Source organism: Pseudopodoces humilis, chromosome 14 (assembly GCF_049639895.1).
Source record: "Pseudopodoces humilis isolate 2021_Gansu_Grassland_sample_001 chromosome 14, ASM4963989v1, whole genome shotgun sequence".
Taxonomy (NCBI): Eukaryota; Metazoa; Chordata; class Aves; order Passeriformes; family Paridae; genus Pseudopodoces; species Pseudopodoces humilis.
In genome coordinates, this window is record NC_142213.1 from 6832103 (window position 1) to 6846652 (window position 14550).

At 47.1% G+C, this 14550-nt stretch overlaps 1 protein-coding gene across 3 annotated transcripts in view; it reads left to right on the forward strand.

Annotated features, from left to right (window-relative positions):
* The first annotated feature begins 1420 nt into the window (after positions 1-1420).
* Positions 1421-14550, forward strand: part of PSKH1 (protein serine kinase H1) — a 30976-nt gene continuing 17846 nt past the window's right edge. Inside the window, exons 1-3 of one of the 3 annotated variants that reach the window (XM_014255522.2) lie at positions 1421-1489; positions 3454-3616; positions 4739-5764. In XM_014255522.2, the coding sequence (XP_014110997.2) occupies positions 4826-5764 (939 nt within the window). In that variant the 5' untranslated portion in view covers positions 1421-1489; positions 3454-3616; positions 4739-4825. Of the gene's footprint in view, positions 1490-2040; positions 2081-2384; positions 2579-3453; positions 3617-4738; positions 5765-14550 lie in introns of those variants that run through there. The other 2 variants (XM_005526269.3, XM_014255521.2) reach the window with 2 other exon arrangements.

Sequence of the window (14550 nt, forward strand, 5' to 3'; positions counted from 1 at the left end):
ACCAACCTAAAAAGGGACACGTGCAAGGTTTCACATGTCAGACACAGGTTAAGCCACCTCTCAGGGACAGTGTGGGGGATGTGTGGCTGTGGAAGCCTCTCCAGAAAAAAAGCGGGTGGATTAGAGGGCTGAAAACCTGCCAGCAGCACCATTACTGTGTGGGACAGCAGGAACTGGGGAGTTTCCCTTGCAGAGAACTGCACAACTCACCAGATCTGTCAATTCTAGCCCAGGCAGCCCCTTCCCAACCTTCACACATTTCCACGTTTTGTTGGGAATTACACGGAGAAGAAGCTGATGACAATATAATGTGCATCAGCAGGTACAACTTTTACTACATTATGACTTACTAATAATTTTAAAACAGCCGAAGATCCCAGGAGCATTAAAATAAACCTGGCTATTTTTAAAAGCATGGTAGGAGTGTGAAAATAGCCCCGCTCCACCTGAACCGCCTAGGGAATGACGTGACAGCCAAGCTGGAAAACAAACCCAACAGCGTCGCGTTTGTATATCCCCAAGGGAAAGGAGAGCCGTCAGCATCCCTGCAAGGTGTCAGTCACCCCTCTCTCTCTCCTTTCGGGTCATCCAGGGCTGGGACGTGGAGTGTTTTGTTTGAGGATGAGGAAAGGCTATGAGGAAGAGAGTCCACAGGCAGTTACCAAGCAAACTTTGCGGGTTTTGTGGCACTTCGTAGCTGGGGCAAAGAAAGGAGAAAGGAATGTGCCTCGTTATTCTGCTGTGCACAAGAGCTATCCCACAGGGACTGGGTTTTCCCTGCCAAGGAAGAGGACCAAGGCTTCCGGGCAATTCTCTTGCAAAGGGAATGTTTTTCCAGAGTCCCGCAGCCCAGCGGGGAGCCCTCGGAGCTGCTCCATGGGCTGCGGGCTCCAAGGCGCTGCTGGGGAGCTGTCAGAGCTGGATTTGGCTCCAAAGAAGAGGCACTGTGGCAGCTCTTCCACGGCAGGAGCATGGGGAGCAGGAACATCGCCCCTGCCAGCGACCACCGGCTCAGCCCACGGGGCTGAGGGACGCAGTGTTGGAAAACGCCAACATCTATCAGCATTAGCTTAAGTGTTGCAAAATGCCAAGAATGTCAACATTAGCTTAAGTCAGGCTGTTCTTTGATGTAAGATGTTTGTATACTTTCAAGCCTAATCAGCAAAAAAGGATACCTAATCAGTGGAACAGTCAGCAGCCAGCTCCCTCATTCAAGGATATCCTGGAACCAACGCGATTTGGGGATGTAATTAACTAAAATGTTAGTGTTTACTTATATAAACATTGCTAACTTGGCAAAATACTCCATGTCCCTGTACCCTAGAGCTATCTTCATTGTAACACTAAAAATCATGCCGGCTGGTCAAAAAGACCCTGCCCAGGTGAAGACCCTTCCCCTGAGCTGGAGTTTCGTGATTTCTATGGAAATTACTAACCAATTTTAATAGGGGGCTGTGCTCGGGAAATTACCAACCCTGAACTTCTCTGTGTAAGTAATGGCAGGGAAAGGTGGGGTGTGCTGGATTTGTGGAATAGCACCGAGCACCCAGGCTGGGGCAGCTCTGAAATAAACAATCCGTGTTTCTCTGGAGTGTGTCGGTATCGGTTCAGTGCACACCAACGAACGAACTCGATCTTGTGGGTAACAGCAGGGCCAGAGCGGTGAGGGGTCCATGAGGGTGAGGAGTTCCAGGGGCCCGTGGGGCTGAATGGTCTCAGGCGGGGCTGAGGGGTCCCAGAGGCCTGAGGGGTCTCAGGCGGGGCTGAGGGGTCCCAGAGGCCTGAGGGGTCCCAGGCGGGGCTCAGGGGCCCCAGGGGATGCTGTGCGGCCCCGCAGCCCCTCACGCTCCCGGAGCCGCGGGCGGTCCCGGGCCGGCTCCGGGCTCTGGGCGGGTTCCGGGGGCCGATCCCGCCGGCCCCGGTAGGGGGCGGTAAAGCGCCCCCGCCCTCCCCGCGCCTCGGGTCCGCCCCTCGCCCCCTCCGCCAATCGCCGCGCGCGGTGTCCCCGCCCTTCGGGCGTCCCCGGCGCGCGCTGATGACGTCAGGAGGCGGTGCCGCGCCGCGGCCGGAGCGGGCCGAGGTGAGTCCGGGATCGGCGGCCCCGGGCCCGCCCGGCCCCGGCTCCACCTCCGCCTTCCCTCCCTTACCCTCCCTCCCTCTCTCCGGGGGCGGCAGTGGTGCGGCCCGGGAGGCGCGGGCGCGGCCGGCCCCGGCCCCTCAGCCCTGCCGCTGCACGGGGCGCTGGGCCGCGGGGACGGGCGGGCCGGGGAGGGAACTCTGCCCGCTCCCTGAGTATCCCCACAGTGGGGCGGGCCCGGTGCTTCCCAACTCTGGAGCCGAACCTGTTGCGGGACGAGCTCCCAGCGCCGGCCCTGGTCCCTTTTCCAGTATAGCGACAAACGGCCTGGGTTGGGATGAGTTCTGAAAACAAACAGTTTTGGGAATCCCGGTTGGTTTGGCTGATTCTGATCAGCCCTTGGCTCCGGCACAGCTGCTGCGGTGCTGCAGCAGCCCCAGCACCGGGATTCCTCTCCGAAATTCACCAGAAGCTCCCAATGGGAATGCCGGGTTATGTCAGGTTTGTGTCAGGCAGTGAGAGGCACATTTGAGATGTTATAGTGAGACGGCAGGCGAGGAGCTGAACCTCCACGGGGAGAAGCATAAATCCCGTGTTCCTTCCCACCACTTCCAGCTGTAGCTCAGATAGTTTGTCACGCAGATAGTGTGCCGCCTGCCAAGTATGTGATTCCCACTCGGAGAGCTTGTAACGCTTGGAATTTATCTTAATTCCTTGCCCCACGTTCTTGGTGATTACTGCACAGGAGCATGTCCTGCACTGATGTGGAGTTAAGCATTTTGTTGCTGACTCTGGTGTGCAGCTCTGGGGTTCTGTAGCCTTCACTGGAACACTGAAGTGTACAAGGAGGAGCCACTGACATGCTGGAGTTGCTGCCAGATCTCAGTTAATGCCATTAGTGGATTTATAGATGATACTTTCAAGTGTTTGATCCTTCCGTTTGGTTTTATTTATGGGTGGGATGTTTTACACAAGTCCTTCTCTACATGTTTAATTACTCTGTAATAATCTTATTTGTGGATGCTCTCATTCCATTTCTCTGTTAATTCAATATGCTTTAAGGTTCAGTAATGCTGGGAAAACTGTCCATGGGAGGCATTATTCAGGACTAACTAGACCTCTTAATTTTTTATCATGGTGCTTTAATTTGAATGAAGATCCACCTCCAGGGCAGTGCTTGGTGGAAGTCAGCTAACCTTTCTGTGAAGTTGTTTTTTATTTCTACTGCCTGCACCCTACTACAGCATGTCTGTGCATGGCTGGGTTGTTTGATTTCAGGAAGGTGCTGCCAGGAGGGAACTTCTCGCTTGAGAAGTTACTTTGATGATATTCGATTATAAAACTGAATCTTAACTAAAGCCTGGTTTTCTTTCCAGGTTGGATGAAGAGTCAGAACTTCTTCCAGGTGTCCCTTTAAAACATTTCTTATTTCTCCACTTGCTTCTCCTGATGGAAGACCGGCTGGGGTTCCTTTTCTGTTGTTCATGCTGAGCAGTTGCTTGGAGAGGTGGTGCGTGAGTGGAGATACACCTGGTGATGGTAAGACCTAAAAGCAAGTTTTCAAGGCTAATGGTTTTTCTGTAGCCTTCTGTGGAGGCTCAGGCACATGTTGATGGGCTCTGAGTCAAAGAGGGCAAATGTGAAGCTGCCCAGTGACTTCCCGAGCCACAGGTGGCTCCCCCATCTCCTGACCAGTCCTGTTGTTTTAATCAGCACATAAAGAGTTCCCCAAGTGGAGCTGGTTTGGTTTTGTTGGGATACAGTGTGATGAGCAAGAGCACCTAGTCTGGAACAGCTGGTAGGAATTCCACTTCTTACAGACAGCTCCAAATGGAAAGCCAGAAGTGCCACTTGGTGTCTAAAGGTGTAAAATAAAACTAAATTGAGATTGTTGAAAGATGTAAGAGCCCACCTTGATTTGTCAGGGTTTGGAAGATGAGAGACTTGCTGACTGAAAGCTGCTCTGGGTAAGCGAACATCTCCCTTTTAGCAGGGGCTGCAGCAAGTTCAGTGGCAAAATGCACCTTAAAACCAGTGTCCCTCTAGCTCAATATTTCCTGCCTCTTCTGCTATTCCATTGATCCCCAGCAGCTAAGTAGTGAGAAGTTTAAGGCAGTGTAAAAATTCAATATAAAGAAAATCTTGGAAAGATGTGTTAAGTGAAGAAGTTACTGAGGTACTCTGTGGACCTTCTGGTGAGCAAACTCAGAACTATAAGGTTTGGATTGGCTGCTGACTGAGGAAGTTGAGCAGATCTAACAAAATGAAAGAAAATGCTTGACTTTTTCCTTTATTTGATTTTTATTAAGTGATTGTGTCTAGACATAAAGACCTCTAGAAGTCTTATGCAGCCTCAGCTGCTCTGTGACTGATTCAGTGCTCAGCAGGGAGGAGAAAACAAACGATCCTTAATAAAGACAGATACTGTGTGATTTCCATGGACACATCTGTTCTGACCATGATTAGGTGTTTGTAGGCACTGCCTTAATTCACTTGTGATGAAAGCAGCAGAGCACTGTGCATGTTCTGTAGTAGAGAGAAGTGAAAATCCCGTATTCTCAATTTGTGATAGCATGGACCTATTGTTTTGATTTTTCCCTCCATTTGAATCTTTGCTACCTTGATTCCTCTCTATTCTTTTCTCTTCATTCTTTTTCTAAGATTCAAATGTGGGAGTTGCCCCGGCTGTGGCTGCTGCTGATGCTCCCCTGGGAACATGCCTTGATAGGGAATTAACACCAGTTAGTGATGGGCTGTGGGACAAGCAAAGTACTTCCCGAGCCCCCCAAAGATGTGCAGCTAGACCTGGTTAAAAAAGTCGAACCTTACACAGGCCACAGTGACATCTACAAGCATTTCATCAAAGATGACTGCGGGGCTGTCATCAAAGCTGGCTCTCCCTCCCCTCCGCATCACACCAACCCCTATCCCGGGAACCCCCTGCCCGCACACCAGCCCGAGCCCCGCAAGAACAAAGTGGCCAAATACCGCGCCAAGTTCGACCCCCGAGTGACGGCCAAGTACGACATTAAAGCGCTGATCGGGAGGGGCAGCTTCAGCCGCGTGGTGCGGGTGGAGCACAAGGCCACCAAGCAGCCCTACGCCATCAAGATGATCGAGACCAAGTACCGGGAGGGGCGGGAGGTGTGCGAGTCGGAGCTGAGCGTCCTGCGGCGCGTCCGCCACACCAACATCATCCAGCTGATCGAGGTGTTCGAGACCCAGGACCGCGTGTACATGGTCATGGAGCTGGCCACCGGCGGGGAGCTCTTCGACCGCATCATCGCCAAAGGCTCCTTCACCGAGAGGGACGCCACGCGGGTGCTGCAGATGGTGCTGGACGGGGTGAGGTACCTGCACACGCTGGGGATCACCCACCGGGACTTGAAGCCGGAGAACCTGCTCTACTACCACCCGGGAACGGATTCCAAGATCATGATCACGGACTTTGGGCTGGCGAGCGCGCGGAAGAAGGGAGACGACTGCCTGATGAAAACCACGTGTGGGACCCCGGAGTACATCGCTCCCGAGATCCTGGTCAGGAAGCCCTACACGAACTCCGTGGACATGTGGGCGCTGGGGGTGATCTCGTACATTCTTCTCAGCGGCACGATGCCCTTTGAGGATGACAACCGCACGCGCCTGTACCGGCAGATCCTGAAGGGAAAGTACAGCTACTTGGGCGAGGTGAGTGTGCTGAGGGGAAGGCAAACAAGAAGCTCTCCCTAGGTGTGTCTTTGTGATGACCAAAAGCTGGCTGTCATGTGTGTGGTAACATTACCAGGGGTAAAAAAAAATCTGTGATTCTGGCTTTTAAAGTCCTTTCCCATTTTCTGTCTGTTCCCAGTGCAGCATAGTGAGCTCCTTTAAAGAAAGTGTGTGCACAGAAAGAGGAAGCTTGCTGTAGAACACAACTGGGATGTTTGTGGGTTTCTAGCTGGGGGGACCTTGGCTGTGGTAAGCTGCTGTTAGAGGCTTTGCAGTTGAAACTTGTGCCAGGGTGTTTGAAATATGGCACATGTATCACTAGTCTGATTTCTGACACAAATCCAAGTATAGTATGGAAACTAGCTTTGCTGAAAGACAGGGTTATGGCAGGCAAGGGGCACTTGCTTCTTCCATCTGGCAATGGGATTATTTCAGATATTGATCTGCATTGCTTCCTGAGCTTGGTACGTGAGAAAATGGAGGATTGAAGGATAGTTTTCATAGAAAAGGATGGAAAGAAGAGTCTTGGGGGATAATTTTTAGGCATTCTGTAAATGATAGTGGGGCTTGAAGGTGATTCTTGATCTTCAGAAGAAACAATTTGAAGTTAAACACTTCTAAATAACATCTTCACACTTCTGATCGAAACCCAGTTGACATTAGGAATGCATGTTGCTATTGTTATGTCCTTGCCATATCATGCCCTTGACTATTGAGTGCAGGTCTATATTCTCTGGATAAAAATACAGGGCTGAAAAGCATGTGTAGGAAGGCAGTGTGAATATCCAAAGGCACGGCCTGGCTTCTGTTTGAAGAATGAGTGGTCTAGGGCCCTTCCTCCAAAATAATTAACATTTGAAGGGGGTCTGATCAAACTCAGTGCAGCCATAAGCAATCTGGAGAGAGTGAATTGAGTGTTTTGATGGTTCCCTGGGGTAATCTATTTTGATGTCCACTGGTCCTTGTGCCAGAACGGACTGGTTTTGAGAAATACTGTGAATTACAACTAGGCCACGGAAACTTGTTGGTTGTACGTGCAGAGGTAGCCATGTGCCACAGAGAAAGCATTAAACTCTATTTTGGAAGTGTCAATGCACAAGCCTGAGGCATTTTACTTGTTATGCCATCACAAATTACACACTTTAGGAGTCTGTTATGGATACTGTGTGTGACATGAGTGGTTGTTTTGGAAAGCTGTTGATGCTTTACTGCTTGGAAAGCAAATATGTGTCAGCCAGCAGCCTGTATCTGTTGCCTGGATGCTTGCTGTACCTCTAGAGCCAGGCAAAACGAATGCTTTAATTTACCAGTGTAATTAAGCCTATGCCCCTAAATTGCACAGTGCTTGACTGTAGGCAGGTATTGGCAGGAGATGCAGTAAAGAGGCTGCTCACTTTGTGAATAAATTCTAGGAGAAAACAAAGTGAGCCAGAGGTTTAAAGGTGTCTGCTGTGTTTCCCACAATCTTGCCAGCACTCTTAAAGCTATCTTCTAGGTTTTTAAATGCTTCCGAGTTTTTGATGTTCACAGACAATGGCTTTTCTTTTTTTTTTGTGTTTCACTGGAAGAAGTGGGAAGATGTCAGACATGAGGCTATTGGTAAGTTTGTCAGACTAATGGGAATGGCAGGAGCTCCAAGTCCTGGTTTCTTTGGAGTAGGAGTGGGCAGAATACTCGAGTGTGTTGCCGAAAGCATCTGTCTTGGATGCATGCAGGAGCAGAGGTTTCATGGTAATGACTGCTTTTCTTCTCTGTAATCTGAAAGTTGAGGATCTGAAGCAGAAGAGGAAACGTTGAAAGAAGCCTGTGAACTACAGTGCCCGGAGCTGACAGCTTGAGCTCTGTGACTCAGACAAGTTCCAGTGGGGAAGGAGGGAGCTGTTTTCAAGCTGTTCCATGGCAGGCAGCGGCAGTGCCCTGAGTCTCAGTGCAGAGTCCTGCTTTTTGAAAAGTCTGACCCCAAAACCTGGGCACAGAGGACAAAGCTGTATTGAAAGAGGAACAAAAGCCAAGATGCATGCTGACCTGAGAAGCAGCTCCATTTTCTTGGAGAAACAAGTGATCTCAAGTCCAGCTAATGTAATTGCTTTCTGACTGGGACCCTCTTACCCTGGCTCCTGTTCCTGGAGTGTGAGGCCTGTTTGAAGAGGCCATTAGCAGATCAATAGGAGAGGTGTCCCACAATAGGTTATTCAGGTACTGCTGACATCACTGCTCTGATTATCTCTTGTGTCTCCTTCTATACTTTTTGAACTGCTTCGAGTAATGGCTAGGATGAGGAAGGAAGGACAGCTGGCTTTGTAACTTGGTGTGCTTTTTTTTCCTAAGCATCCTGAGTAAGGGTTAGGTGAGCTATTGACACTGTGTTCAATGCAGCCTGCTGAAAAATCATTCTTTTTCTCTTGTTTTGTTAAAACTTCCTAAAAAATAATGTTTGGGCATATTTTTAATTTATTTTTTAATTGAAATCTTGGAGATGAAACTGATTTCTGGAATCTCTTCGTAGCTTAAAAAGTAGACTGAGGAATAAAGCTGGAATTACATTCTTAGTTTCCTTTGAATTTGAAAGCGCAGAATTGAAGATTGGACAATCATTATCCTGCTAGGACAGGCTTGCTCTGGTTCTGTTTCAAAGCTTCTCCTTCTGTTGAATACCAGTACTTTTATGTTGCTTTACACACCTGGGAAAACTGATGGAATAAATGGAAGATAATATATGCTATAGTTAAATTGGGAAACTTAGCTAAGGTGTATGATTGTTCTGATCTTGATATCTGACCTGGGCAAATAATTTCTCTCATGGGCTGTTCTCCTATTCATAGAACAGAATCAGCTTTTTGTGGTATGCTCACAGTGGGTGAGGTTGGTGTGTGCTGCTGTGAGAACATGTCTTAATCAAATAACCAAAAAAGCTTGTTCTAAATAATGATGCTGGTGGGTGCATTGATAGGAGAGACATGCTTGATATATGAAGGAAGTTGGGCATTGCAAGTCTGTAGAAGCTCTGCAAGGGGCTTAGCAGCCTGTAGGGAGATGATCTGGTTTTGTGTGACTTAGATTTTCCAGTGGTTTTTGATAACAATCCTCACCAAAATCTGTTGAAGGAACTTTGCAGCTGTATTTTGATAGTGGCCTTCACATGGTTCAGCAGTTTGCTGATAAGCAGAGATGTGAAATATGTGGTCAGGTCCATAGGGGAGGACAAAACCTTCAGTGACAGTGACGATTGAAGGATCTGTTCCTTTCTGCCTAAAACCCAGCAGGAGAAAGTTCCCTAACAAACCTGCACACTCTCTGATGATGCAGATTATTCAGAAGGTGAGAATGAGGGCTGTGAACCTTGGAAGTCTACCTGAGTTTGAAGAGCAACTGGACAAATTAATGGAAGACAGATTGATGGGAGAGAATGACCAAAGGTCAGAGGAGAGGCCTGACTTGCAAATTTTATGTGCATTGCATTTCTACTTTTCTCTCCTTGAACATTCAGAATCTTAATGATCTTCTGCCCTAACTCAGAGTTTAAAGCACCAGGTTAAATGCAGGTGTTGAGTAAACTCTGCAGGTCCTGTGTGGATAGATTCAGGCTGGAAGAAAGCCCTTAGTTACAGGAAAACCAAGTTACTCTGGATGAGTAGCATGAATGATGTTCCCATAACAACGAACTCAGTCTGTGTGAGTAAAAAGATAAACCACTTTCTCCCCAAGCAGTTTTTCCTGCCTGCAGCTGATAGCAGAACCAGGAAGCATGGAGACTGCAGACAGTGCATTAGCAATCAAACTACCTGTGCTACCTGTCAGAAAGCAAGATAAAAATAAAGCCATTCCAAGGCACCTGATGCGTGCTTACAGGATGAGTGCTTACCCAAGCACGTCTGCAGAGTGTTTCCAAAGTATCCTTGTAATTGTCCTCGTTGTGGGGGCTGGTTAAAAGACTGTGGAGGATTTGTAATCTCTCAAATCCCTTGTGTCACATAGTGGAGGAGACAGGTGACAGGCTTGTCAAATTTTAGTATTAATTTCCTGCATTTATTCAACATTTTGAGAGAGAATGTGGTAGAGCTTGAACCCAGACTGCTTCTGACTCAGTTGGGAGCTGGTTGCTGAATCGCCCATCCCGCCCCAGAGGGACTGATCAGTCATTGTATTATGAATTTGATGACTGTGGTTGGATTTCCTATCAAATGACAAACTTAATCTAAAAAAGGCACAAGCAACAAAAAGAAACTGTAATTATTCTCAGTAACCTCCTTCCTCTAAAAGTTACAGTTGGAAATGTATAGTGGCAACTCACCTTTCTATTCTGCTTTTGTATTTTACTGTAGAAACTCGTCTCCTATAAGAGGAAAAAAATTATATCTGCGTATCAGAGAAAATCTCTCCATAATTCTTATCACTTTTGGGAGAATTTAGTCAGTATAGGACAAGCATTCTGAAACTCTGGATGAGGCTTTGTACGTAAGTTTTGCAATGAAATAAGTTTTACACTGATGCTGTGGCAGGTCTGGCTGGCTGCCAGTCCTGGAGTGATTCCTGCATGTTTGTACTTCTGATCACTTAAAATGAATTACATATACCTATGTAATTAAAAAAAATCAGTCTTTTGTTGTTTTTATTATAAAAGTACAATTACTTTATCAAAATATACCAGTTTAGAAAAAAAAAATCAATTTTTTCATACTGTATTAGCTTTATTTTCTATTTTATACATAGTTTGCCCCAGAAATCTGTCCAGGTTTTTTTCTTGCAGTTCATACCTTTAATGTTACATATCATTAAGTTTTGGGTGTTAGGTTGTGTGCTAATTAAATTGGATAAAGAGTAGCAACTGCCCTGAAAGAGGGAAAGCTCTGGTGATCTTCTTGTAGTACATCTCATGTTTAAGATGGGCATAAGGCAGATTGGCTTCCCTGAATTTGGACTGGAGTATGTCTTTGGGAAAACATTCATAGTTTAAAATATAGCCAGGAGCAGAGAAGCACTACTGCACTCTAATTCTTCTTGGTCCTATATATTTTTTAATACAGGAGATTAAGTCTCATATGTACAAGAGGCCAGAAAAGCTGGTAGGTACGCCCCTTTATTTAAGATTTACCTTTGCAAAGTGTAGAGCTGTTCTTTGCTCTAAGAGGAGCTCAGTGCAAGAATCAGTGCACCTGATTCTTCTGGAAGTTCTCCGTTGGCTTAGTGCCTGGGAGGGTCTGGATGCAGCAGGACCCCTCCCTTGTGGGGTCCCCAGAAGGCCACACTGACACCTGGAGTTGCCCTCCATGGCAGTGCCAAGATGGTCTTTAGAACCATTAGATGCTTTTACAGGGTAGTCATCACCTTGGCCTCTGATGTCTGTGCCAGAAGAGAGGAGGGGTTCCAAAGCTGCAGGGTGGCCAATTTTCCATTCTTTTCCCTGGAGTTTGAGTGGCCCAAGCTGTTGAATGTAGTGTAACAGAAAAAACAGGAGCAGCTGAAGGCAAGATTTTAAAACACATTTGCAGTACTTATTGGCATGAACATACAAGTCTCTGGGACCATGTTTTAGCCTTCTTGGGGGAAGAAAGAGCTTTTTACTTAGAGCAGCTGCTATTTTTTCCTGTGAGCCACATTAGATGGTAGAAGTGTTTTACAATAGTCCTGTTCTTAGAGTAATGCAGGCATTTTTTTTTTCCTAAAATCTAGAGCTGGCTTTTTTCTCCTGTGTAGGGAAGAATTGTTTTTTTTATATAAATTGTTGAGCCCTTTGCCTGGAAAAAAGTAAAAACCCATCAATTTACAGAGGAATGTGCTTTTGCATTTCACATGGCTGTGTGAAAGCGGTGATTTTGAAGTAGAACAACGAGTGTTGGCAAGCTGCAGTCGCAGGGCTCTGCTGAAAAGGGCACTCTGCTCGCCTTTGAAGAGCTGGAGCACTTGAACAGGATGAAAGCTCCTCTCCAAGCCCGGCACAGAACACTGAGGCCAGTCCAATAAATGGACTTCTCTTGGCTTCTGCTCTTTCTTTTCTTTTAATGCATCACCTCAGTGGGTGTGAGGATAGGTGTGTTTGTGGTGCTCCATCTCCAAGAGCTGAAGTGTTTGTCCAGATCTCTCCCTCTGCAGGAAGGGACATCTTTGGAAATGTGATAACCTCAATTAAAACCTGGAAAATCCTCTATCCTTCTGCATGTATCAATGACCATGCTCCTGCAAAAAATCAGCATGCAGCATTGGTAAGCACTTTATTTACAAGTAAAGGAACACCTTTTCCAGTGAAAGTGCTTTGAAACCAGTGCATGCATTTGGAAATGGCTCTGGCTGCATCTTATGATTCTTCTTGAAGGTTGCTTCCTCCAATGGAATTGGTGTGACAAGGGCCTTTTTCAAAATCACTCCTTTTGCCTTTTTACTATGTACTTCAGTTTATGTTGCAACACAAAGTGAAGAGAGCCCCCAGTGCTCGGGCAGGGTAAGAGGGAGAGGGGTGATCTTTCTCTGCCTACACCTACCATTTCCATACTGCTGCAGTCTGCAACACTCAGTGTTTATATTTCACAGAGCTGTGCATGTCATCAGGATGGGGTGGAAACTCTGTCTAAGCCTCAAAGCCTCTAGAAACAAAGAAAGCAGGGATGGAATCTCCTTGGGGAAGAGGAATGTGGATTTATTCCCAATGATTTCATTCACAGCCCTTTTTCCTTGGGGCTGCTGTTCATACCAGTAGTACCTGCAGGTTTAAGGCAGAGTGAGGGACAGCAGCTGAGCATTTTGGTTAAGATTTTTGGAGTGAAAGACTGGGTTTGGGGAAGTGGTGCACAATGTATGGCATGTAATATAAGGATGGAGGAAGGCAAGAACCACATCTGGGAGGAAGGGATTTAAATAGTGCTGTGCTTTGACATATATTTTCATTCCTTCATCTGGGGGCCCTATAAAATCCTGTTAATGGTGGAATAGTATTTCTGCAGAATTAGGGATGTAGGGATAAAGGGACACCGGTAGGGTAGAAAAAAAATATTAAGCTGCCTCTGTACAGAATACATGTTATTAACAGAAAGGATTTGAACTATCAGCTACCATTGGTGTCTTTGACTCCTTTACATTTGCCTAAAAATAGCCTGGGCCGTTTCCTCTCTTACCTTTGGCTGATTGAGTCCTTGGTTTTCAGCTGTGCCTCAGATGTGTTGTTTTTTCTGATACCTTAGTGGAGGTGTATTTTGAGGCAAGACATGCTATTGCACACTCATTGACTTAGGACTGAGGTTCAGAGAGTAAGAATATGTGTTAATTCTGCACTGGGAAGAGCTGTGACCTGCAGGAAGCCTGTCCCTAAATGCAGCAGCTGTCCCCTCCCTTGGAAATGGTTACCCTGGGGATGGAGTCTGTGGGAAGCCCAGCTGCTCCTGGTGGTGGGCTTGAGCCAGGTGTAGCCTTTGAGCAGAGTGTTTGCACTCTGGTTCTCTCATTGCTGTGGCACACATGGGAGTTTATCACTCCCCAGGTTGTGGGGTGAGTGGATTGGGACATCTTGCGCTGCTTCAGCTGGGTTTCCTGGACCTGCTCTGCTGAGGACCTGAGGCCCCAGATGATTGTGTGGAAATACAACACCAGGACAGCACAGGGAGGACTGGCTGGCACCTGTAAAACATTTTTGAAGTGAGCTTTCAAGGTGGAGCTGTAAAAGTGTTGCACCCTGGAGAAAATTACAGCACCTTCCTAACTCTGTTCTGAACCCCAGACTGAGGCTTTGCAGGACTGGCACCTGGCTGTAGTTCTAGCTGCTGCCCCTGCTGCAGATTAAAAGCCACTTTTGTTTAATCAGAACTGAGCTCTGTGGGGAAGGGCTGTGAACATGTACCTTGCTGCAAATCACTTTGTGGCCTGTAATTGAGCCTGCTGTAGAGAAAGGCAATTGAACCTGTCATATTTGGAACAATCTGGTGTTGAAAGGTGTTTCATATTTCCTCTGACCAGAATTTGGGACTTCCCTAGCATTTGCAGTGTGTTCCTGCCTTGGGATGTGATGAAGGAGGAGTTAAGCAGTGTGCTTGGCATAGGTGGGAAGTCAAGGTTTTAATATCACATAGTTGAAATCTCTTTTCAACTGCAAAATCTGTTTTGGGGAATTTCTGTTCATGATGAGCCAGAGGGCTGAAAAGGTGCTTCCTAAACCCAGAGGTTTTCTTGGCAGTCTCTTTACCTAATCCCTGAAATCCCTAAATCTGACAAGACTGCTATTGCAGATTTGAGGGTGCAGACAGAGGGACCTGGATTAGTTGTTTGGGTGGTTCAGACTGGCAGTGGGTGCATCTGAGTTCCCTGGTTTGGAGCATGAGCTGCTCCTCCTCTCTCTGGTCTCACCTCCCCTGCTTTGCCCCCCTGCTGCCCCGAGTGACTGACAAGGTAGAAAAACCAGTCATGTTTTCCAATACCTTTGTTATTTCAAATGGAAGCTTTTATAGATTTTCCTGAAAACTGAGCTTTTGCTAATGCACCAGATTAGTGTTGATTGGTGACATGAGAGCTGTACACACAAGTCAAGGAGAGGCAGAATGTTCTGGAGGTGGCTGTTAAGAGATACCTGCTGTTCCTGCAGGGTTCCCTGAAGTGCTGGTGTGGACCCGTGCCTGGCTCTGTGTCTACAGCTTGTGGACTTCCATAATCACGGCACTCCCTACGCATCCAGCGCTCCAGGCACTTCAAGTGATTAACCAAAGAGTCTGGTTTTATATCTCACCAAAAGTAGAATTAAGCTTTCTGATAAAAGTATTTGTGCATTTCCTACCTTTGTCTGTGTC